This window comes from Salmo trutta, chromosome 33, assembly GCF_901001165.1.
Source record: "Salmo trutta chromosome 33, fSalTru1.1, whole genome shotgun sequence".
Lineage (NCBI taxonomy): Eukaryota > Metazoa > Chordata > Actinopteri > Salmoniformes > Salmonidae > Salmo > Salmo trutta.
Window position 1 is genome coordinate 2,267,588 of NC_042989.1, and position 23,167 is coordinate 2,290,754.

General features: G+C 39.6%; 1 protein-coding gene across 16 annotated transcripts in view; it reads left to right on the forward strand.

Moving 5' to 3' along the window:
- Window positions 1–18,016, forward strand: part of nrxn3a (neurexin 3a) — a 437,173-nt gene extending 419,157 nt beyond the window's left edge. For 4 of the 16 annotated variants that reach the window (XM_029729374.1, XM_029729383.1, XM_029729384.1 and 1 more), the window contains 2 exons: window positions 976–1,066; window positions 15,766–18,016. In XM_029729374.1, coding sequence (XP_029585234.1) covers window positions 976–1,066; window positions 15,766–16,070 — 396 coding nt within the window. In that variant the 3' untranslated portion in view covers window positions 16,071–18,016. Of the gene's footprint in view, window positions 1–975; window positions 1,067–11,473; window positions 11,916–15,114 lie in introns of those variants that run through there. The other 12 variants (XM_029729373.1, XM_029729371.1, XM_029729372.1 and 9 more) reach the window with 7 other exon arrangements.
- The last annotated feature ends 5,151 nt before the right edge of the window (window positions 18,017–23,167 follow it).

Sequence of the window (23,167 nt, forward strand, 5' to 3'; positions counted from 1 at the left end):
CTTGCGTGCGTGCGTGTGTGTGTGTGTTTTACAGTCCCATCAGCCCTAACAGTATTTACGGTGCTGTTGGTCTGTCCAACCCCTGACGACTCCATTACTCCCCCTGATATTTATAATTTCATAAAGCTGCTCCATGACAACGTTTATTTTATCCCTCTCCTAATCTCCTACTAATAAAGACATGCCAAACGCTGGGGTTGAAAAACGAGTGCGGCCCGAGCGTGAGAGGGAGAGATAAATCAGAGATGGAGGTGCAGGAGATTGTCAATGATCGGGCCGCTACGATCGAGCTGCCCCGCTCGATAGCCATGATCTATAGTAATGAAAATCCATGCAAACTATTGAGAGGGTAAGATGGAGGGGACAGGGGTGAGAAATTGGGCCGAGTTAACAACCGCGATGAGGAGACGTCGCCGGGGAAATATTATGGCAGCCGTTTGAAAGAAAGGCTTTGATAAACACGGCAGAAGTTTTTCAATTACCCGACTGCCCATGCAGTAAAGAGTAAAAGATGGAAAGCTGGCCGCCGCCCAGATCAGAACTATAATGCAATAATACAATTCACAGAGGAGTTTGACTTTTGTTTTTCTACTTTGCCTGAAATGAACTGCTGTACAGTATAACGCATTCATTTCAGAGAGGAGTTTGGATTTTTGTTTTTTACTTTGCCCCGGATATGAACTCAAGGAAGCAAATGGAATGTGAAAAACCTTTGTGTATTTCCCCTCTCATTCCAAAGCTTTTGCTGTAAGGCAATAGAACATTAACGATTGTTTATGAAATGTCACATCTTCAATTACTGTATATTGTCCTCTGACATTGGAAAAAAGCTGAACATTGAAACTAATGATCTTCTTGTCTGTGTGTTTGTGTCCTTTTCCTGTCTGTGTCTGTGTGTGTCCCTGTGTATGTATCTGTTTGTCTTTGTTCCTTTTTTTTTCCTTTTTCTGTTCTTCACACGTTTGGCCAATGAAGCAGACAACGGATGACATCGTGTCGTCGGCAGAGTGTTCGAGTGACGACGAGGACCTGGAGGAGTGCGACTCTGGCCATGCAGGTGGGCTAGGTTAGTTTACCTCTGCTTGCTCTCACCCTGCTCTTTCACTCCATACACACCTGAGGATGAAGCACTGCATCCTCTAAGCATCACAGCCCCATGGACACACAAAGTGTAACTTCCAAAAATGGAAACTAAATGTAGGGAACTATAACAAAATAAGACAAATCATTCAACACTTAGACAGAATATTGGGTAAGACTGGAGATTTGTTAAGAAATCTGACTAAATGACATAAACACACACACACACACATATATATATATATATATATATATAAGGTGGAAAATAGTCAAATCTGTCATGAAGTACTATCCACATTATAAAACAATTATGTTGCTTCAAAAATCAATAGAAAACATCATTGATTTATGAGTTACACATGCCCATGGGGTCCTCTGAAGTGGTTAACATGGTCACCTAAACATGGTCACCTAAACACATACAAATTTTGTCCTCTCAGCGTTGAATGAGAGAGAAAAATGTAAATACTTTAATATAAAGATACAAAATTAGTATGGAGATGTGCCATGTGCCATTGATGCTTCAAAATGTATCATACCGTGTTTGGGTCCAGCGCTCTTGCCATGTGGTACTGTACTGACTTGCATTTTGACTCATGATACATTTTGAGATTCTCTTAAAGATTTGCTTTCAGCGAAATTACTGTGATATCTAGCAGGAATTGAAATAGTGTTTTTTTTTATGTTTGTTTGTTTTTCATTTTTGTTTCTTCCATATTTAGAGGCTTGCCTTGTTAAAACATTTTTTAATAGAGAACAGATATCATCGAATTTCTGTGTACGATTTTTTTATTTTTTATATAGTTTTGCTTCAAGGTTAGGTTAACATGTTATCCTGCTGTCTTTTTCCAACCCAAATATGAAAAATAGAATATTGAGCTAACTTAGAAGTTCCAAGTCATATTCCTCTAAGCTTTTTGAGAGAACTTGGGAATTGCTTTTTCTTGTTTGAATAAAATATCACTAACCAGCTGTCAGTCATGGAACTGTGTGTACCAAAACAACAATTTTGCCTAAAATGTTTACTTCCCAAATAAAGATGAAAACTATCGACTTTGACTTTTGACAAGTTTCGACAGTTTATATTGGTACTCTACAGATATAAGGTAGTCAGTCAAAATGTTCTTATAGCTTCAGTTATTTACATGAATGACTCAGCCTTTTTGAGCCAAGCAAACTGGGTGTGATTTTCTTTCCTCTGATAAACATTCAGTAATGGTCCATTACATATTAGCTTTCACACTATCCTTTACATTACCTCCTGCAAATTCAATCATTGGTGTTAAAGAGACTGAGAATTAGCATATTTAGTGCTCAGATATTATGCTTTAAAAAACATACAAACCTTGTCACATTAAGGCAGTCTGTAATGAGGTGAAAAAGAAAAAGACCTCTACTAATATCAATCAAAGCACACTGGCTGTTTAGTATGGCAGGGACACCAACCTCAAGTCCTTTATAATTGCTTTTATTTGTGGCTCTGAATGAGGCAAATAAGAAGTAAAGAAACTTGAAATGCGGCAAAGGTAGAATACATTTCAGGCGCAGACAATGTACTGCAGTGACTTTCGTGAAGTATTTTAACTACTCCGTATAATGTTTTTGATTGAATAGTTAATGTATCTCAGGTAGGCCTACAGCACCTGGTCACATGACAAACAACTGACAGAGGGTTCACATTTCTCAGCCTGTGCTGTTATCAGGAAAAGCTGATCATCATCCTGTGAAAGATCAATCCCAAGTCCTCCCAAAGTTCCTGGAAGAGATAGCAGTGTAAAAGAGCCCAGGTCTGCTCTGTACTGTAGCCCTATGAGCTCCCCGGATTTCTGTAGACAGATATTGTCAGGGCCCCAGTCATCCAATCATATGTTTACACAGAAATTCACACCATTCTTACCCCGACATCAGTTGACGTGGACAGCTGCATGCTACATGCCCGTGGTCTCAATATTTCTTTTACGCTTGGGGTTGTCGTCATTGTTGTTTTTTGTGAGTGAAGCATGTGTGAGTATTTTTTCTTCATTTTTAATTGTTTTATTTGCCGTCTTGTATGTTCAGGTCTCTTGGGTTTCGGTTTGTTTGTTTTGTTTTTGAGTCATTGTCTTCAATTATCCGAAATACGACATTCCTGTTGTCTCGCCTCATCATGTGCAGCATGAATTTTCGGTGGTTAAAAACAATTTTTCCCTCATCTCTTTTCGAGCATTTGTGCCATGAGGCTTTTTGGAGAAAACATTTCAATTTTTTTATGATAAAAGGCAACAAAGTATTTTCTTGCCATCAACTTCTATGGCCTCAAGCAGGCAACCGTAATATGTAACAAAAGACAGTTGTGTATGAAGAATGATATCTTCCTAGCCCCCGTCCCTTCCTTCACTCCTTCCCTCCCTTCCTCTCCTCTCCCCTCCCTTGCCAAGCCGTTCTGCCTTTAAATTTATTTCAATGCAGATGGCATAAAAATAATTTTATTGCCACAAAAGTATATCTGTTTTTCTCTTTTGAGTTGCTCTCCAGCAGTCATTTTGTGGCATGTATTAACAGTAGTGGCTAACTCAACATCAACCCATTCTCTTCCTGGTCACCACCTGGTGACCTCTATCCCTTCATAGCATGGACCCCCTAACCCTGCATTTAGGCTAACTGGGCTGGTTTGTCTTCTGGTCACTTTGAGTTACGCACCCATCTTTACGGTCTTAGCGACATTGCCTGTTGCGACATCCTTTCTCTCTCTCTCTCTCTCTCTCTGTTCTGCACTTGTCTGTTTTTGGTCTGTCTTTTTTTGTCTGTTTGTCTGTCCGTTTGTCTGTGTTTCTGTCTGGAGGTGTTGTCATGTGATTCTGTTCTCTGTAAAACTGTTGGATATCCCCCCTTTCCCTTAAAGGAATTCCATAAGACGGATAACACTGGTGCTAATAATAACATACATTTTAAACTCATTTCATACATTTGATGAATTGATAGTATAGGGAGGTTAAATACCATCACACTCTAAACCTGTTATTCCAATGATAGCGTCACGGTAGTGTTCATTTCTAGCACAGTCTATATACAACCAGCTGTTGACTGAAGACAACAGTAACATCATGCAGTGTGATGAATAAAGCATTCATATGATTATCTACATTAATAATAGCATTAGACATTTCACTCAACCACCAAAACGGTGTCAAATGCACTCGGTTCAGTCATCTCTCTGAGGGTTATAAAAAATTACAGTGTACGTATTTCACTTTAAAAGACAAGAAGGTAAACTTATCAAATAGGAAAGTGCAAACGCTCTCCAGAGAACTTATTAGCTCTGTAACTCGTACATCTATCCATGGCAGTGTTCCAGACAAGCCTCACCTCCCTGTTCATTGACATGTTTTATAACAGGAGTAAGGGCTGAGCTAAGGAAAGTCTGTATCTTTCCGGCAATCATTATCTATTTTACAGTATACTTACAAAACTAGCCAGTTATTATAAGCCTACTATACGTATACTTTGAACCTGGGTAGTCTACGCACTGAAAGGCTATGTTAGCCTGCTGATCCAAAGCTTCCAGCATAGTGGAAACACAGATACACTGCTGAACAAACTTCTGTCAGACAGACAGGAGGCGAAGTGAAGACAGAGGATGCAACCGCCCCGCCATTCAACTGTAGCAATTAAAGATGGCGTTTGACATGGAATGTAACGCAGGTTGGCATTTATTGGGATGACTCATGTACTGGAGGCAGCTCTGCAATGTAGTCACTAGTTGGCACAGCCACAAAGTCATAAAATCTTATTTTAAACCTAACCTTAACCATAACTTTAACCACACTGCTAACCTTATGCCTAACCCTAACCTTAACCTTAAAATAAGACCAAAAATCCACATTTTTTTTCATAAATATTGATGATATATAGCCAATTTTTTTATCGCTCAGCTCTGCTTCCAGGACAAGATTAATTCAAATAAGTGTCAACTTGGGAATGTAACACTGCTTACAGCCAAGAAATTCCTTGGCACCAGTCTTAAAGTTCTACTCCAGTCTCCTTTTCAGCTCATTTATTTCCTGATTTACTTATCAAAAGGCTGAATCTCAGTAGGTGGGGGGGGGGGGGGTCATATTTTGTTCTGTATTGATCCTCTATTGTTCCTCAAGCAAGGGGGAGGCCGATGACATCAGAGGGCACCATCAGACCAACTCCTTGAATGGCCTACTCCGTGAAGTTTGTACTAAAAAACACAATTTTGCTCAAAACATTATTTTTTTACCCTTAAGTGTGTGTATTTATAGGTGGGACATTGTTTTTCAACAGGAAAAGTAAAAAATGTGCTTTAAAGTAAACAGTGATTTTCCACTGGCATTCAAATTAATAATGTTTTCACGACTCTAAACTGCTAAGCGAGCGAATTTGGCAGTGTTAATGTAGCTGCCAACACCAGAATTTAATTGTTCAACATTTGAAATGCATCGCTTTAAAATTAGAAGAGCCTGTTTTTGTTTACAGACATAGTGTTGACGAGGTAGAGCTGTTAAAAGACCGCGGACAGAAACTTAATTAGACAGCCTTAAAGCAAACTCTATGCTGAATCTTACCTTATGATATTGTGTGCGCAGGGTTGGGGAGTAAAGGATTACATGTAATCCATTACATGTAAGCGATTACAAAAAATGGTAACTGTAATCTGTTACGTTACCAGCAAAAATATTGTCCGTGGATTACAGATACTTTTTCAATACTAGATGATTACTTTGAGGATTACTTTTCAATTCAGAAACCAAGTTTGCGAGAAAAAAATCTTTGAGACTTCTCTGTTTTCTTGACATTCAAATCAGCATTGAAAAAAGGCGCAAGTTTAAGTTTGTTCCACCTGAGCAAGTATGATCACAAGTCAGAGACCACTGTGATGACACACCAAATGCGTTTGATGGATCGCGGGAAAAGAGCAGGAATAGGCTTTTGTAGGCTACAGTCCAAGCTATGTCTTCCAATGTTGCAACTGCTGTCGGCATCCAAAGATTATCCAACTTGAATAAACGCTTGGAGGTAAGGATGACAGTAGTGGTGTAGTCTATGGCGATACGGATATCACTTATTATTGATATCTACATAGAGCATTGATGTGAATCACACTGCTGCTCTCTCATTTTACTGTTTGCGTCTTACGGATTGTGGTTGTTGTGGATGGCGTTTCACAAATTGAAATGTGTATTTGAACCCAATAATGATTGAATTCAAGAAGTTTAAACTGCCTATCACTCCTTGTTTCTGAAATTAGTGGACAGCCAGTGAAAAATGCACTCTTGCAACAGCTGCATAGTGCGGATCCCAGCCTATGAAATTAAAGTGGGGCTTTTATTGCTCAATCTAATTCATGCTGATAAAAAAAAAAAAATCCATAGGCCTAATGAACACATGCTCAAACTTGCATACGTTTGATAGACTTAAAGGGGCAATCCATTTTTGGATTTATAAATTATATATATATACAGTTGCAGTCGGAAGTTTACATACATTTAGGTTGGAGTCATTAAAACTCGTTTTTCAACCACTCCACAATTGTCTTGTTAACAAACTACAGTTTTGGCAAGTCGGTTAGGACATCTACTTTGTGCATGACACAAGTAATTTTTCCAACAATTGTTTACAGACAGATAATTTCACTTCTAATTCACTGTATCACAATTCCAGTGGGTCAGAAGTTTACATACATTAAGTTGACTGTGCCTTTAAACAGCTTTGAAAATTCCAGAAAATGATGTCACTCAGTGCCTCTTTGCTTGACATCATGGGAAAATCTAAAGAAATCAGCCAAGACCTCAGAAAAAAATGAGAGACCTCCACAAGTCTGGTTCATCCTTGGGAGTAATTTCCAAACGCCTGAAGGTACCACGTTCATCTGTACAAACAATAGTACGCAAGTATCAACACCATGGGACCACGCAGCCATCATACCACTCAGGAAGGAGACAAGTTCTGTCTCTTAGAGATGAACGTACTTTGGTGCGAAAAGTGCAAATCAATCTCAGAACAACAGCAAAGGACCTTGTGAAGATGCAGGAAGAAACAGGTACAAAATGATCTATATCCACAGTAAAATGAGTCCTAGATCGACATAACCTGAAAGGCCTCTCAGCAAGGAAGAAGCCACTGCTCCAAAACCGCCATAAAAAAGCCAGACTACGGTTTGCAACTGCACATGGGGACAAAGATCGTACTTTTTGGAGAAATGTCCTCTGGTCTGATGAAACAAAAATAGAACTGTTCAGCCATAATGACCATTGTTATGTTTGGAGGAAAAAGTGGGAGGCTTGCAAGCCATAAAACACCATCCCAACCATGAAGCATGGGGGTGGCAGCATCATGTTGTGTGGGTGCTTTGCTGCAGGAGGGACTGGTTCACTTCACAAAATAGATGGCATCATGAGGGAGGAAAATTATGTGGATATATTCAAGCAACATCTCAAGACATCAGTCAGGAAGTTAAAGCTTGGTGGCAAATGGGTTTCCAAATGGACAATGACCCCAAGCATACTTCCAAAGTTGTGGAAAAATGGCTTAAGGACAACAAAGTCAAGGTATTGGAGTGGCCAACACAAAGCCCTGACCTCAATCCTATAGAACATTTGTGGACAGACCTGAAAAAGCATGTGCGAGCAAGACGGCCTACAAACCTGACTCAGTTACACCAGCTCTGTCAGGAGGAAAGGGCCAGAATTCACCCAACCTATTGTGGGAAGCTTGTGGAAGGCTACCTGAAACGTTTGACCCAAGTTGAACAATGTAAAGGCAATGCTACCAAATACTAATTGAGTGTATGTGAACTTCTGACCCACTGGGAATGTGATGAAAGAAATAAAACCTGAAATAAATCATTCTCTCTACTATTATTCTGACATTTCACATTCTTAAAATAAAGTGGTGATCCTAACTGACCTAAGACAGGGAATTTCAACCAGGATTAAATGTCAGGAATTGTGAAAAACTGAGTTTAAATGTATTTGGCTAAGGTGTATGTAAACTTCCGACTTCAACAGTATATCCCCAGGTATCACCTGTTATTAATAGAAGAAGAGCCTGTGGCAACTCTGGGATTCACAACATGTCCACTCTTCCAGGTTTCTGGTTGTAGATTGTGAGTGTGATGTCAGTCAGGGAGAGTAAACCCACCTGAATGACCCTACATCATCACTGTGAAGAGGGTGATTACACATAATCAAGTAATGGCACAGCCACAGTTTAAAACCACTATCATTTTCATCAGAACCTCTACATTTACCACTTCAGATAATCATAGTCTTTATGAGGTATCAATAGCTTCTGATTTCTTATACAGTATGCATGTTAGCACAAAGGTGAGTATATGGTATTGGTTTATTATTTTGCATAGGATTGAAGAGGATAGCAAGTGTAAAATGACCAGTGAAACCTTAAGCTGATGTGTAAAACATACAGTAGGGTTGATCTTTTTGAACCTCACACTGATCCCTCTGATTCTTCCGAGCCAATCACTGTCTCAGTATTCTGTTTGTAGTCAGTGGATCAAACGTGTTACGGCAGCCACGTCTTTCTTAACGCCCAATTCAGTGAGCCTCTCTATGTCTAGCCAGACCCATTTTAGCAGAGTGTGCCCTGAAGCAGGACAGACAGGTAGTAAATCCCTGGTGATAGACATGGACCAGACAACACGCTTCTCTGACCGTGGCCCAGCTCACAGAGGTGTCAAAGAGGCAGATCTGGACTAAGGACCCAGGACTCCTAAGGCTCTCCTAGAGGTTGGAGTAGTTCTACATCAGCTAGACACTGAGGTGGACACTCAACTCTCACGTGGCAGTAAGTGAAGACCATTCACAAAGTTCTGGTCTAAATTGAAACAGGTAGGCCACAATTAGAGGAATTAGACACTTAAGTTAATAATAGGTTTTAACGTTTATGCACCTTAGGTAAGTATAGAACGTTGATAAATCAGAAAGCATACTTATTTAACCCTATAATTTGGAATTATTATGGATCGTTGCCAACATATGATTTTCTATATGAATAAAAATAAGAAAGCATACTTATTTAACTCTATAATTTGGCATTACGATAGATTGTGTCCCACATATGATTTTCGATATGAATCAGGAAGCACACTTATTTAAAGGTCCAATGCAGTCATTTTGATCTCAGTATGAAATCATTTCTGGGTAGCAATTACGTACCTTATTGCGATTGTTTTCAATTGAAATTGTCAAAAATAAACAAAAATAGCTTCTTAGCAAAGAGCAATTTCTCAATCAAGAATTTTCCTAAGACTGCCTGGGAGTGGTCTGAGTGTGGAGGGGAAAACAGAAATGAGATGGTATTGGCAGAGAGGTTTGGAACTCTCTTTCGTATTGGTCTAGTTATCACCTGGTGATGTCACCTGGCAGTTCAAAACTCCAGCCCACCTAAACAGGCTGAAACTTCAGGTGGTCTATTCACACCAAAGGGGTATTATCATTTTCACAGTTTCACAATATTATTTCAACCTCATAGTATGGAAATATATATAAAACAGCAAAATTAAATTGTTAGCTGCACTGGGCCTTTAACCCCAAAATGTGGCATTACGATGGATCGTTTCCACCTTATGCTTTTCTCTATGGTTCTCCTTCCAAGTAGAATATGAACACACTCCCATCTTTCTGTAGCTTTCTCTGCACTACACAAGGGAATCAAGAAATCAAGCACCAGCTTCAGACACACTGTTATAGGTGAAATCTGTCAAAGTGTCCTCTTCCTCCTCTGCTGTCTACAGTGCTGTCTGTTTTTACAAGATAAGAGCGCCTGTGTCTCTCTTCCGAGTGCTTCTCAGGCATTCGCAAGTTACTTTCTATCTCTCTCCGGGAAGGGATATTTTACCCTCATGCCAATATTAATGTTCCATTTGACGTTCCATACTTTTATGATGCGATGATTTGCGTCCACAAGAATAGTATCCCATTGTACACCACTCTGTAGCTGGATGACATTCACATGATTGAAGTTCAGCTCCTGGTCAAATTACAGATGATAAAGAAACCCACTGTGCACAGACGCCAATTCAACATCTATTCCACATTGGATCCACGTGATTTCATTCAAATCACGTAGAAACAACGTTAATTCAACCAGTGTGTGCCCAATGGGAACTATGTTATGACCAAGGAGTCTTGCTACGGAGATAACCTTACTTTATTGAGATCCTCATTTTAAAGCGTTCATGAGATACATTCAGTTTGCATATAACTTCAGAAAACATACATAATAAGAGTCTTGTGGAATTCCTCTCTATTTCTGTCTAGCTGTGAAACTAAAGGCTGTGGGAATCAAAATTCCTTCAAGTTTTATCTTGAATGTAATCATTTATTTTTCAATCAATTACGGTATAATGCATAATTATGGGTCAATTTCATTCCTATAATCCTACAGCCCTTGGTTGAACTGGCTCCTATACTTCTCTAGCCTTATTCAACCATTGATGTCGTACTTTACCTGACCCCAGCTTGCCGTATATTGTTTTTCTACTTTCCCTAAATGCAACTTACTTTAAGCATGCATCAACATCTTGCAGTACAACCAAAAAAATATTAACCCATTCTCAGACAGTATGTTCTCTCTCTGACATACACCCAGACTGCACGCCAGGGTCCATGTCTTAAGACTAACATAAACAGATATATTTGTCATCCAAAACACATGACAGAGGGAAAGTCACCACCCGACTGCCCCTCTCGACTGTGTCTGTTTTCTAGTGTGTGCATCTGGTTGTAGTGTGTGCAAATTTAAATGGCTTTGTTCTATCATCTTATATGGACATTTATTATTTGATAGTTTATCCGTTCGTATTTTTGTATAGAAACATTCAAATTGATATATGACCATTTTGTTATGATTTAGATTTTTTGGATTACACAGTTGGATTACGTAGTTTCGGTTAAACATTCGTTTTGACCACTGAATATTTGGAACAGTTTTATAATTTTTTGTAGAATACATTTGAATTTTTTACTTCGTTTTTGAGGATTTGGAACTACTTCAGCGAATGAACTGTGTGCTTTTAGACCACTGCTTTTCATTTAATAATCCAAGCATGAAAAACAAAAACATATAGTAATCTTCCAGGTATCCTCCATTTTGTCAAAACCAAGTCCATTAAAGTTGACACAATATTTGGTGAAGCGGTTCCAGATCCATATGATATCTTCCTTGGTTTTCAGATTTTTTTTTTAGAGCTATTTTGATAAACAGTTAAACTTTTTTTATTGAATGATGAATTACTTTAAAAAAAAACTGCATGGCTAAGAAGTTGCAGTTTAGGGTTTGTCAGACTGTCAGTGTTATTAGAGTTATGTTCTTCTCTGTAGATGGGCATGTATATGCTCATTGTTTGTATATCCCCATCCCTTCCTTACAGCCAAAAGCTCTAATGCCGCCCGACCGCTTCGTACTGCCTTTACATGGACATGGCAACTGACTTACACTATCACCCTCATCATCCTCATCTCCTCTGTAGTATGTTCATAGGCCCCTCCCCCTTGTCACTCCCCTCCCCTCCCCCTCTTTAGCGATGTTAAAATATGGACAGTCATCCATCCATTCTAAACTAAAGAACAAATACAAACTAAGCAAAAACTTACAATTAATAGAATGTAGATATTTATTGAGAAGTCTATTAAAGCAAAAACTTATAGATGTACAGTTTTTTGTAAAAACTGGATTATTTATTGAAGATTTAAAAAAAAAAAAAGAAGAATTATGGTGAAGTTTATTTTTCATGTTATGTGGTGTGGATGTATGTGTTGTTGCCTCCCTGTACCATCATGTCTAAAGATAAATTAAACAAGAAGTCCAATTGCTAAATGATTTTTTATCTATACAAAACTATACTCAGCCAAGAACATTCTTACACAACTTTCTTTTGTAAACTTTTTTTCTTCATGCCAAAATCATGCGGGCAATTTGTTGATGTAAGTTGACAAAGACTATGTGGTATGCTTTCTTCCTTGAATAATGTTTTAGTGGGCTGTTATGATGTTTATAACTGACTTGCGTTGTTTAACGTTTGCTTGGTAGAATATGTAGCTAATCTTTATTTAATAGATCTAACTGTGCTCTTAGCTTGTGAATGTTTAACGTAATAGTGTTTGCCGTATCTTGTGAGTGATACAATATATGTTTGGCTTGATTTTTTTGTTGTTGATTTTTTTTTGCATCGATGTGTAGTGCTTTGTAATAAGATATACACAAGTGTATACACAAACCTTGATGGCAGTGGAATTTGGCAGCTGCAATGACACCCTGAATGTTCACCATATGCCTTTGAGAAACAGACCATCTACACAACACGAAACTCAGCATGTGATGGGATACTACCATATTTTCTCCCAAAATCCTTTTTAATCCTTTAGAAAAACGATGGGATTAGTTACCTCATATGTTGGCCTCCCCCCCCCTCTTTCTCTCTCTCTCTCTCTCTCTCTCTCTCTCTCTCGCTCTCTCTCACTCACACAGGCACACAGGCACTCACAATTAATGCACATTTTTTGTCGGCATCCTCTTAAATTAGCTTTGTCATCTCTTGCACCATTCTTCCGTAAGTGCCGGCAAGATGTGTGAATTTGCAAGTCTAATTCCAACCTCTCGGTTCCCAGTGCAGCCTTAATCACTACATAAGCTCTTTATTGCTCCTGTGTAGTTTTTGTTAGGTTTTTAATGAGCTACTTAGTTTGAAGCTGGGAACAATTTTGCTGGGAGATAAATAATTTGCCTGGCTTACTTCATAGTTAGAACAATGCTCTCTGAAGTGCAGAGAGAGGGCGAGAGACAGAGAAAGAGAGTCTGAGCTATTCTGTTAGATGTAGAAGTGTACAATCGGGGTCAATGAGAAAACATAATGAACAGATTTTTGTCTTTTAATCGGCTGGAGGATCATTTGTTTACGTTAACTCATTACTTACAGTTAATTAGTGGGCATATGAAAGGACCTGTTGTTTCTTAATTATTCAATATGCATACTCACATGGCATTTGTGTATTTTTTAGAAACTGTAAAGCGCTATTGAACCCTTATTTAACGCGTAATTGATTTTGGTACCATTTTCACTAAAGGCCTCTTTTGCTGGAGTGAATAAAATGAGAGTTATAGAAAAAACGGCTCTTGAATTGAGTTGTGCGAGTGTAACTTTATTAAGTAACCCTCCAGTGATGCATGCTGCCATTCATCACATTGTGAGTTGATCACAAAGTTATGTTGCAGATGCACACAAATACTCACGCAGGTATGCCACAGACGCCGAACACAAATCACACAAGGGTACATGACACATGCACAGATAAGCAATTAGAGGGTGAACATTCAGCTGCCGTTGGTTTGCCCTGAGGTCCTGCCATTATGGAAGCTGTATAGAGCCATTCAAAAGGCGAGAGGCTGGGGCCGACTGGGGAGCCAGATCCTTCCATGGGGTGACACTGTATAGTAATTCAGCCAGCTTGGACATGTGGTTCTGTTCGTCACACGTATCTTATTGTAGAATTATAAATATACTGAACAAAAATATAAACATGCAACAATTTCAAAGTTTTACTGAGTTACAGTTCATATAAGGAAATAACGCAATTGAAATACATTCATTAGGCACTAATTTATGGATTTCACGTGACTGGGAATACAGATATGCATCTGTTGGTCACAGATACCTTAAAACAAATGTAGGGGCGTGGATCAGAAAAGCAGTCAGTATCTGGTGTGACCACCATTTGCCTCATGGAGCACGACAGATCTCCTTCAATCGAGTTGATTAAGTTGTTGATTGTGGCCTGTGGAATGTTCTCCCACTACTCTTTAATGGCTGTGCGAAGTTGCTGCATATTGGCGGGAACTGGAACACACTGATCCAGAGCATCCCAAACATGCTCAATGGGTGACATGTCTGGTGTGTATGCAGGCTATGGAAGAACTGGGACATTTTCAGCTTCCAGGAATTGTGTACAGATCCTTGCGACATGGGGCATGTATTATCATGCTGAAACATGAGGTGATGGCGGCGGATGAATGGCACGACATTGGGCCTCAGGATCTCGTCACGGTATTTCTGGGAATCAAATTGCCATCGATAGAATGCAATTGTGTTTGTTTTCCGTAGCTTATGCCTGCCCATACTTTAACCCCACCGTCACCATGGGACATTATGTTTACAACGTTGATCAGCAAACCGCTCGCCCACATGATGCCATGCATGTTGTCTGCGGTTGTAAGGCTGGTTGGACGCACTGCCAAATTCTCTAAAATGACGTTGGAGGTGTCATATGGTCGAGAAATTAACATTAAACTATCTGGCAACAGCTCTGGTGGACATTCCTGCAATTGCACACTCCCTCAAAACTTGGGACATCTGCACATTTTAGAGTGATCTTTTATTGTCCCTAGCACAAGGTGCACTTGTGTAATGATCATGCTGTCAGGTAGCGGGATTATCTTGGCAAAGGAGAAACGCTCACTAACAGGGTTGTAAACAAATTTGAGAGAAATAAGCTTTTGTGCGTATGGAACATTTCTGGGATCTTTTATTTCAGCTCAACTTTACATGTTGCATTTATATTTTTGTTCAGTGTATTTCAGTCACTATGCTGCTTGTTTTTAATATAATAGGAATATTGTTAATATACATTAGCTACATGAAAACTTCAGTGTCAGATATGAGAGGATATTATTTAAAAGGTAAATCCACATTATGTTGGCCCTATTAGTTATGTATTCTTAAGTGCTTTCTTTGATTACACGTTGTCTGGCTCACCCTCACACCCCCTGAAGCCTTTTGATGCACAACCTTTTTAGTTGACCCTTTTTTCCGTTTTGTGGCATTTTTGTTCTTATTTAAAGCTGTGTAATGTAGGTACAGTAAGTACAGTGCATGTACATGTCTATTTTGTTTCGTACAGTATCGTGTTCTGTTTTTATTGACCTCTTTTCCATTTTGGATGAATGTGATAGATGTGTGTAGTTGCCATGACGTTCTTACTGCTCTCTAACATGTCTTTTCTCTGTCTCTACCTCTAGGAGGTGAATTAGTGAGCCCAGTACTCTTAGAGGAACCGTTAGTGCTGCCCCCTGTAGCTACCCGTGCACCCTCCATCCCCCTTCCCCCAACCCTCCGCCCACCCCTCACCATTATTGAGCCCACCAAAGAGTCCCTGTCCACGGCCACTGAGGCGGGGGTACCTTGCTTGTCGGATCGAGGCAGCGATGATTGTGATGATGATGATGATGGCTTGGTGATATCGGGGTATGGCTCAGGGGAAGCGTTCAACTCTAACCTGCCCCCTACTGATGATGAAGATTTTTACACCACCTTCTCCTTGGTAACAGATAAGACCTTGTCCACGTCGGCCTTTGAAGGTGGCTACAAAGTTCATGCGCCCAAGTGGGAAACCAAGGACTTTAGCTCTAACAAACCGTCCTCAGACCGCGGTAGGACTACCACTACCGCTGCGCTGCCGCTAGCCCCCGACCAGAGCCGCTACACCTCCACCGCAACCCTGCACCACACGCCACCCGCCAAGCTGCCTGCCGGCAAAATGAATAACCGCGAGCTAAAACCCCAGCCTGACATAGTGTTGCTCCCGTTGCCCACACTACCCTATGAGGTAGACAGCACCAAGCAGAGGGCTCCTGTAATAACCTCCCCCATGTTCCGTAATGTACCCACAGCCCTGCCCACCCAGCCCGGCGTCAACCGAGTCCCGGGACCCCCGGAAGTGTCCCGCCAGTCTAGCAGCACCACCGGGATGGTCGTCGGGATAGTGGCGGCCGCCGCCCTGTGCATCCTCATCCTCCTGTATGCCATGTATAAGTACAGGAACAGGGACGAGGGCTCCTACCAGGTGGACGAGAGCAGGAATTACATCACCAACTCAGCCACGCAGAGCAATGGAGCCGTCATGAAGGACAAACAGCAGAGCGCAAAAGGCAGCAAAGTAAAACAGAAAAACAAGGACAAAGAGTATTACGTGTGAGTGACGGACGTTGCGAGATAAAAAAGAGAGAGAAAGCGAGGAAGAGAAAGGGAAAGAAATATATAGAACTTTATTTAACAGTTACCTTCTAAGGAGCTGCGACGACGAAAGATGGTAAAAATGGAACTGTTACTTCATGCTGTGCAGAGTGGTTGAACTATGACATGTTCTGTAATATAAAGCACACTTACTATTGTAAGCATACCGAGAAGGCTAATAGCAACTTTAGTGACCTTACTCTTCTATCTGGTCGGAGACGTAATCAGTGTAGAACTACTTCACGGCTACTGCATCATTATCCTAAGTGACTTTTAGAGCTATGTGATCCTTAACGTAAATTCTAGTTTTTTTTTTTTGTAAACCTGTACAAAATGAAGATATTCATATATCTTGACCATTTCCAGCATGTAAGCGACATGTAGTGCTTAACAAGAGTGAGTGGGTCAGGATAAAAAGGATTATTGTAAAGTCAATGAAAAAAATTGACTCCTGTCGTAAAAAGATATGACTAATTTGTATTGTTTATACATTATAAACGTGTGGTGTCTTAAAACGTTTTAAAAAAACAAGTACTACTTTATGTATCAAATGAAACCAAGTGAGCTCAAATGGCTAAGGACAGATCTCTTAGGATCTCTTCAGATTTCATAACTCTGTCATCTGATCTCGACCTGATTACTCTCATTGTGTGACGGACGGACAGAGTGACTCTGACGTGATCGTGGCGAGAAGTGGTCGGTTTTTCTTGTCTCGGTAAAAAGCAACTGATTGTAATGCATGCCCATCCTACTGCGACAGCCAAGTAAAGTACAGTACAGTACAATATACAGTGTTCAACTTTGCTTGAACAGTCCAGTTCTCACCAAGGCCAAACGTTATACTACTTCATCATCAGGACTACACAACTCTTTTCATTTTGTTCCCTAAAACCCTAAACAAAGAAAATGTGATTATCCCTGACGATAAAAAGGACTAATATTGGTTTGCAGCCAGTGCTGGTTGTATCTTTTGCAGGCCTCTGTGTGTTGGTTCATCGCCTCTTGTTCTATTTTCTATGGAGCTGTCCCATTGAGGACAGAATGCAGTACTATAACACTGTTAAAGATGTCTATACAGAAATAAATCTAACGTGAAAAGTGTGAATTCTTGTCACAGTCAACTGTGTCAAACAAACAATTTTGTTTACATATTTTATTACATTATAGCCGTTGTATGTTGTAGGTACTAGATGTTGTACATACCAGCTAAGTTGTAATTTTCTAGTACTTCTATTGTACAGAATGATCATATGGTTTATCACTGTATTTCATGAAGAAAAATCCATAACTGTTAACTGACATGAAGAAAGACTTTGAAGCATTGAGAACATACACATATTTTGTAAAGAAAGGAGAAAAACTGTTAGGATAGAGATCTAATCGCAGATGTTTTTAAGTTGCATGAATATTTGGCCACTTGAAGTGTCAATCAAATACAAGACGCCCAATCTTAAATGTACCAAGGCTTTCTTGTTCTTCTGGGTTATTTTAGTGTTATTTCTATTTTGAAAAAATAAAGAGAAGCTATATTAAAGAAGAGTATAACGGATGGATGCAGAGACGCAGTTCCGACAACCTCCTGAAACAAAGTGTGATTCTTACCTCCAGGTCTGGACACTAACAATCATGTCAAATCATTCGCTTTTCATATTTAAAAAACAAATATTTTCGTATATAGTTTCCATATATTTTTTGTAATTTTTTTTACCATAATTTATAATTCCCTTTAATTTATGAATATGTTCAGATTGTTCATAATCATTGACACTTAGATTTTTCTGTCATCTTTTGTTTAACTTTTTTGTTGTTGTTGAGTATTGAGATATAATTTTCTTTGAGTTTTCATGTTTTTTTCATACTCTTTTTTTCCCCCCAGGAATTGCATTGCAATAAAATGTTCTTCCCAAACGTGTTTTCAAGTCACTGCTTTTGAACTCTCTCGTTTTACCTCTCGCGGCCAAGTGTTAAGCTCATTACTAAATGAGTAAGCTCAATTAATATGTGTGTACATTAGGGCTATGTTAGAGAGTTGGGGCAATACATATTAGCGACCTTCTCCATTCTTCTCATAAAGCCTCATGTAACTCAATAGGCCTTAGTCATTTCTGTGTTTGTCAATTATAATTTAGTGTACATCTACATTTCCTTTGTCTAACTGCTGATTTGGGATTTTCAGGATACTACACCATCCCCCACAATGGAGTACACATGTTACTGTTACAGTAATTATCCTAACCTCATACCATAATATACTGTTACCAAGGCATAACAAAAGTAAACTTTGAGGGGTATCCGTTATCTAATACTGGTTGAGTCATTTCGGGTTCCCTTTAGCTCTCTGTAAACTTTGAAATCTGTCTGCCAGGAAGATTAGCACTCTGTACAGCGATAGATCAGTGATATTTCCCTAAAGCTATACCGTGCAGCAGCCTTGCTCCCATTTGTTTGTTCGCAGTTATCCCAAACTGGGATTGACGTCCGAGACACTTGATTTACATCCCAGACCTGATATACGGTGTGTGCCAACAGTGAGAAATACCACTTGCCCTCCATGGGATTCTCAGACAGGAATGGCCTTTTACTGTCTGTCTAGACCACTGCATTGAGAGAGAGAGAGAAAGAGAGTACTCTCAATTTCCTGTCAATACAGTATTTTATGACTCCTGGAGTAACTTTATCAGCGAATTGAGACTAAAGAGGGGCTCCATTTTTCTGAAATGCCTGTTATTCATTCAGGTCTTGGTGTGGGAATGTAACATGACATTATCTTATGTGATGTACTTGTTTCCCTTACTCACCTCACAGTATTACAGAGTTTAATATTGTGATTGGGTTGGGGTTTTCTCACTGATACCTTTGGTCATTCCTTTAGAAATTTCCAATAACATAAACTAGGGATTGATTTGGCACTAGACGGGGTGACCACTTTCCATGTTTCCTTATCCTACCTGATGTCAGTGATGTAAAGTACTTAAGTAAAAATACTTTAAAGTACCACTTCAGTAGTTTTTGGGGTACCTGTACTTTACTATTTATATGTTTGACTACTTTTACTTCACTACATTCCTAAAGAAAATTATGTATTTTTTTTACTCCATACATTTTCCCTGATACCCAAAAGTACTAGTTACAATTTGAATGCTTAGCAGTACAGGAAAAATGTCCAATTCACACACTTATCAAGAGAACGTCCTTGGTCATCCCTACTGCCTCTGATCTGGACTCACTAAACATACATGCTTCCTTTGTAAATTATGTCTGAGTGTTGGAGTTGCCCCTAGCTGTCAAAAAAAGTAATCAAAAATAAATTGTGCTGTCTGGTTTGCTAAATATAAGGAATTTGATGTATAGCATTTACTTTTACTTTGTACTTTTGCAATTTAGTACTTTTTCCACCACTGTACTTACGCAATTTGAAAATCTGATACCTTAGGCTTTTACTCAAGTAGTAATTTACTAGATTACTTTCACTTTTACTTGAGTCATTTTATATTAAGGTATCTTTACTTTTACTCAAGTGTGACAATTGAGTACTTTTTCCATCTCTGCCTGATGTGAACTCTCCCGGCTGTAACAACAACAAAGAAGGGACAGAGAGACTGATAAACAGCTTCTCCAGGCCATCAGACTGTTAAACAGACATTACGAGCCGGCCTCCGCCCAGTACCCTGCCCTGAACCTTAGACACTGTCCCTAGCCGGCTACCACACGGTACTCTACCCTTCAACTTCGAGACTGCTGCCCTATTTACATAGAGTCATTGAACACTGGTCATTTTAAAAATGTTTACATACTGTTTTACCCACTTCATATGTATATACTGTATTCTAGTCATGGCTCATCCTATATAACTACTGTAAACACCTTTTCTATTCACATACTGTCCATACTGTCTATACACACCATTCACATACATATATATTTATTTATATTCCGGACTCTGACATTGCTCATTCTGATATGTCTTAATTTATTGTTCTTTCTTTTTAAACTTTTTTTTATGTATGTACACTGGGCAAAAGGGGTCCATATCAGGGGATATCTTTACATTACATATTTTTGACATTCTACAGAATGCTGACCATTTCCAATGCATATTTGGGAGTTTTGTGGATTTGCACCATATCCTGACAAAGTCTGAATCCAGATGTGTCTTTTAGACATACAGTATATGATATTGGGATTACTCCAAATATCACACATGGACATTTCCTATGGACTCATTCAATATCCTGCGATATGTTACATCCTATTTTCTTTCTTCATGTTGACAAATACTGACTGTATACAATGCATATCTGTGTTTTCTCAGCACATTCAAGATACTAAGCTATATTGATTGTAGATATGCTTCTTATGACTGAGTTTCATATCTGGATCTTGATATGCTTTTTAATATGCTGAAAATAAGGACAATTTCTGAGGCATTTCTGCGTTTTCAGCACATGCTCAATAATTTGACAAATATGAAATCCATATTTTTATTTCATGCACAAATCATTTTTGGATTCCCTCCGGATATCATACATGGTATGGCCGGATATTGACTCATTAGATATCCTGAGATAGGCATATGTGGCCATCTTATTTCCTCTATATGATAACAAATACTGACAGCAGGCCCACCTAGTATATTTTCACAGCACATGCAATGCATATGCTCTTGACCGAGGTTCATATCAGGATCTTGATATGCTAAATAAGGACCATTTCTGGTGCTGACTTGGGTTTTGAGTACAAGCTCAATAATTTGACAAATATTAAATCCATATCATTCTTCAGACTCGCTATAATTGTTGTATTCTCTCTAAATAAAGGAGCGTGCAAACTGCACGCACTGTAACCTGTAGCCTAGCAACAAGAATCACGTATTTTCCGCTGTGGTTCCAACTGTCTGTCATGTTTTAATTTTGCACCACAAATGAGTGTGCATATGTATGGAGAAACAAAGAAGTAAGAAGCTGTGCAAAAAATACGCCAAAGAAGTTAACGCTAAAGTGAGTAGCTAGTTTGAGAAGTTTTATTTATCTTATTAACCAGAATCAAGAATGTTAGCTAATTTGGCTAGCAGCCAGTAAGGCTAGCTAGCTAGCTCGCTGGGCTTGATACGGGGTAAAAGCTAACTGGTAACGTTAACCTAGCTAGCTAACAAACAACGAAATTGCCTTCCCTTAAATCATTTTTACCCCCTATCAAGCCTCAAGGTGACAGCTAACCTTTTAAAACGTTTAGTCGTATTTCGTATTACTGGTTAATATAAGGTATCTAGCTAACTAACTTAGCTAGCTCAGTAACAACTTGGATAGCTAGCTAGCTTGTTCCAGTTAGTATTGTTGTCATGAATGAAGCAGGTTGAGTAGCTATCTTGTGGTATGGTTATGTGAAATGACAATATTTTCTTGCAATATCAACACAATTTTGATAAATGACTTATGTATTTACAGTTTGAAGTGGATCACAGACCAACACTACCGCCACATTGGGTCTGGACAGCAGAGGGGCCGCCACTGACGACCTGCATCCATCGTCAAGCACAAACTGGGCAGGCAGGGGAATTGAGGGTGGGCAACTTACGTTTTCTATTCAGTAAATAAAATAAATTTCTTAGCAAAGATTACCTACATCTTTACAGAAAAGGTGTTTTGATTGGAGCTCTGGATTTGCTATGCTGCATTTTTTTTTTTTTACAGAAATATGTGCTTTGCAAATAGCAATTTGGATTAAATATGCTTTGTATAGCCTACTACTCATGGTACAAATGTATGCTCAGATTTGTCAACTTCATGTGAAGAAGCACAATGATTTTCGGCGCTGGATATTTCATGATTTGGATTTAGCCCATTTTCGATCAGACATACACTACATGACCAAAAGTATGTGGACACCTGCTCATCGAACATCTCATTCCAAAATCATGGGCATTAATATGGAGTTGGTTCCTGCTTTGCTGCTATAACAGCCTCCACTCTTCTGGGAAGGCTTTCCAATACATGTTGGAACATAGCTGCAGAGACTGGCTTCCATTCAGCCACAAGAGCATTAGTGAGGTCGGGCACTGATGATGCGCGATTAGGCCTGGCTTGCAGTCGGCGTTCCAAACCATCCCAAAGGTGTTCAATGGGGTTGAGTTCAGGGCTCTGTGCAGGCCAGTCAAGTTCTTCCACAACGATCACTACAAACCATTTCTGTAGGGACCTCACTTTGTGCACGGGGCCATAAAGTTGGAAGCACAGGATTTTCTAGAATGTCATTGTATGCTGTAGTGTTATGATTCCCCTTCACTGGAACTAAGGAGCTTAGCCCGAACCATGAAAAACAGCCCCAGACCATTATTCCTTCTCCACCAAACTTTACAGTTGGCACTACGTATTGGGGCAGATAGCGTTCTCCTGGCATCCGCCAAACCCTGATTCCATCAGACTGCCAGATGGTGAAGCGTAATTCATCACTCCAGAGAACGCGATTCCACTGCTCCAATGATGGTGAGCTTTACACCACTCCAGTCGACGCTTGGCATTGCACATTGTGATCTTGGGCTTCCGACGAACAGTTTAACATTGCTTCCAGAGGCAGTTTGGAACTCGGTAGTGAGTGTTGCAACCGAGAACGCGCTACACGCTTCAGCACTCGGCAGTCCCATTCTGTGAGCTTGTGTGGCCTAACACTTCACAGCTGACGTTTCCACTTCACAATAACAGCACTTACAGCTGACCGGGGCAGCTCTAGCAGGGGAGAAATTTTACAAATTGACCTGTTAGAAAGGTGGCTTCCTATGACGGTGCCACATTGAAAGTCACTGAGCTCTTCAGTAAGGCCATTCTACTGCCAATGATTGTCTATAGGGATTGCATGGCCGTGTGCTCGATTTTATACACCTGTCAGCAACGGTTGTGGCTGAAATAGCCAAATCCACTAATTTGAAGGGGTTTAGACAGTTGTGTATGACATTTTCTACCTCTCCCTGACTCAGTCTGTAATACATACATGTTTCAAGCAGACCATCATAATCCCTGTGCCCAAGAACGCCAAGGTAACCTTCCTAAATGACTACCTCCCCGT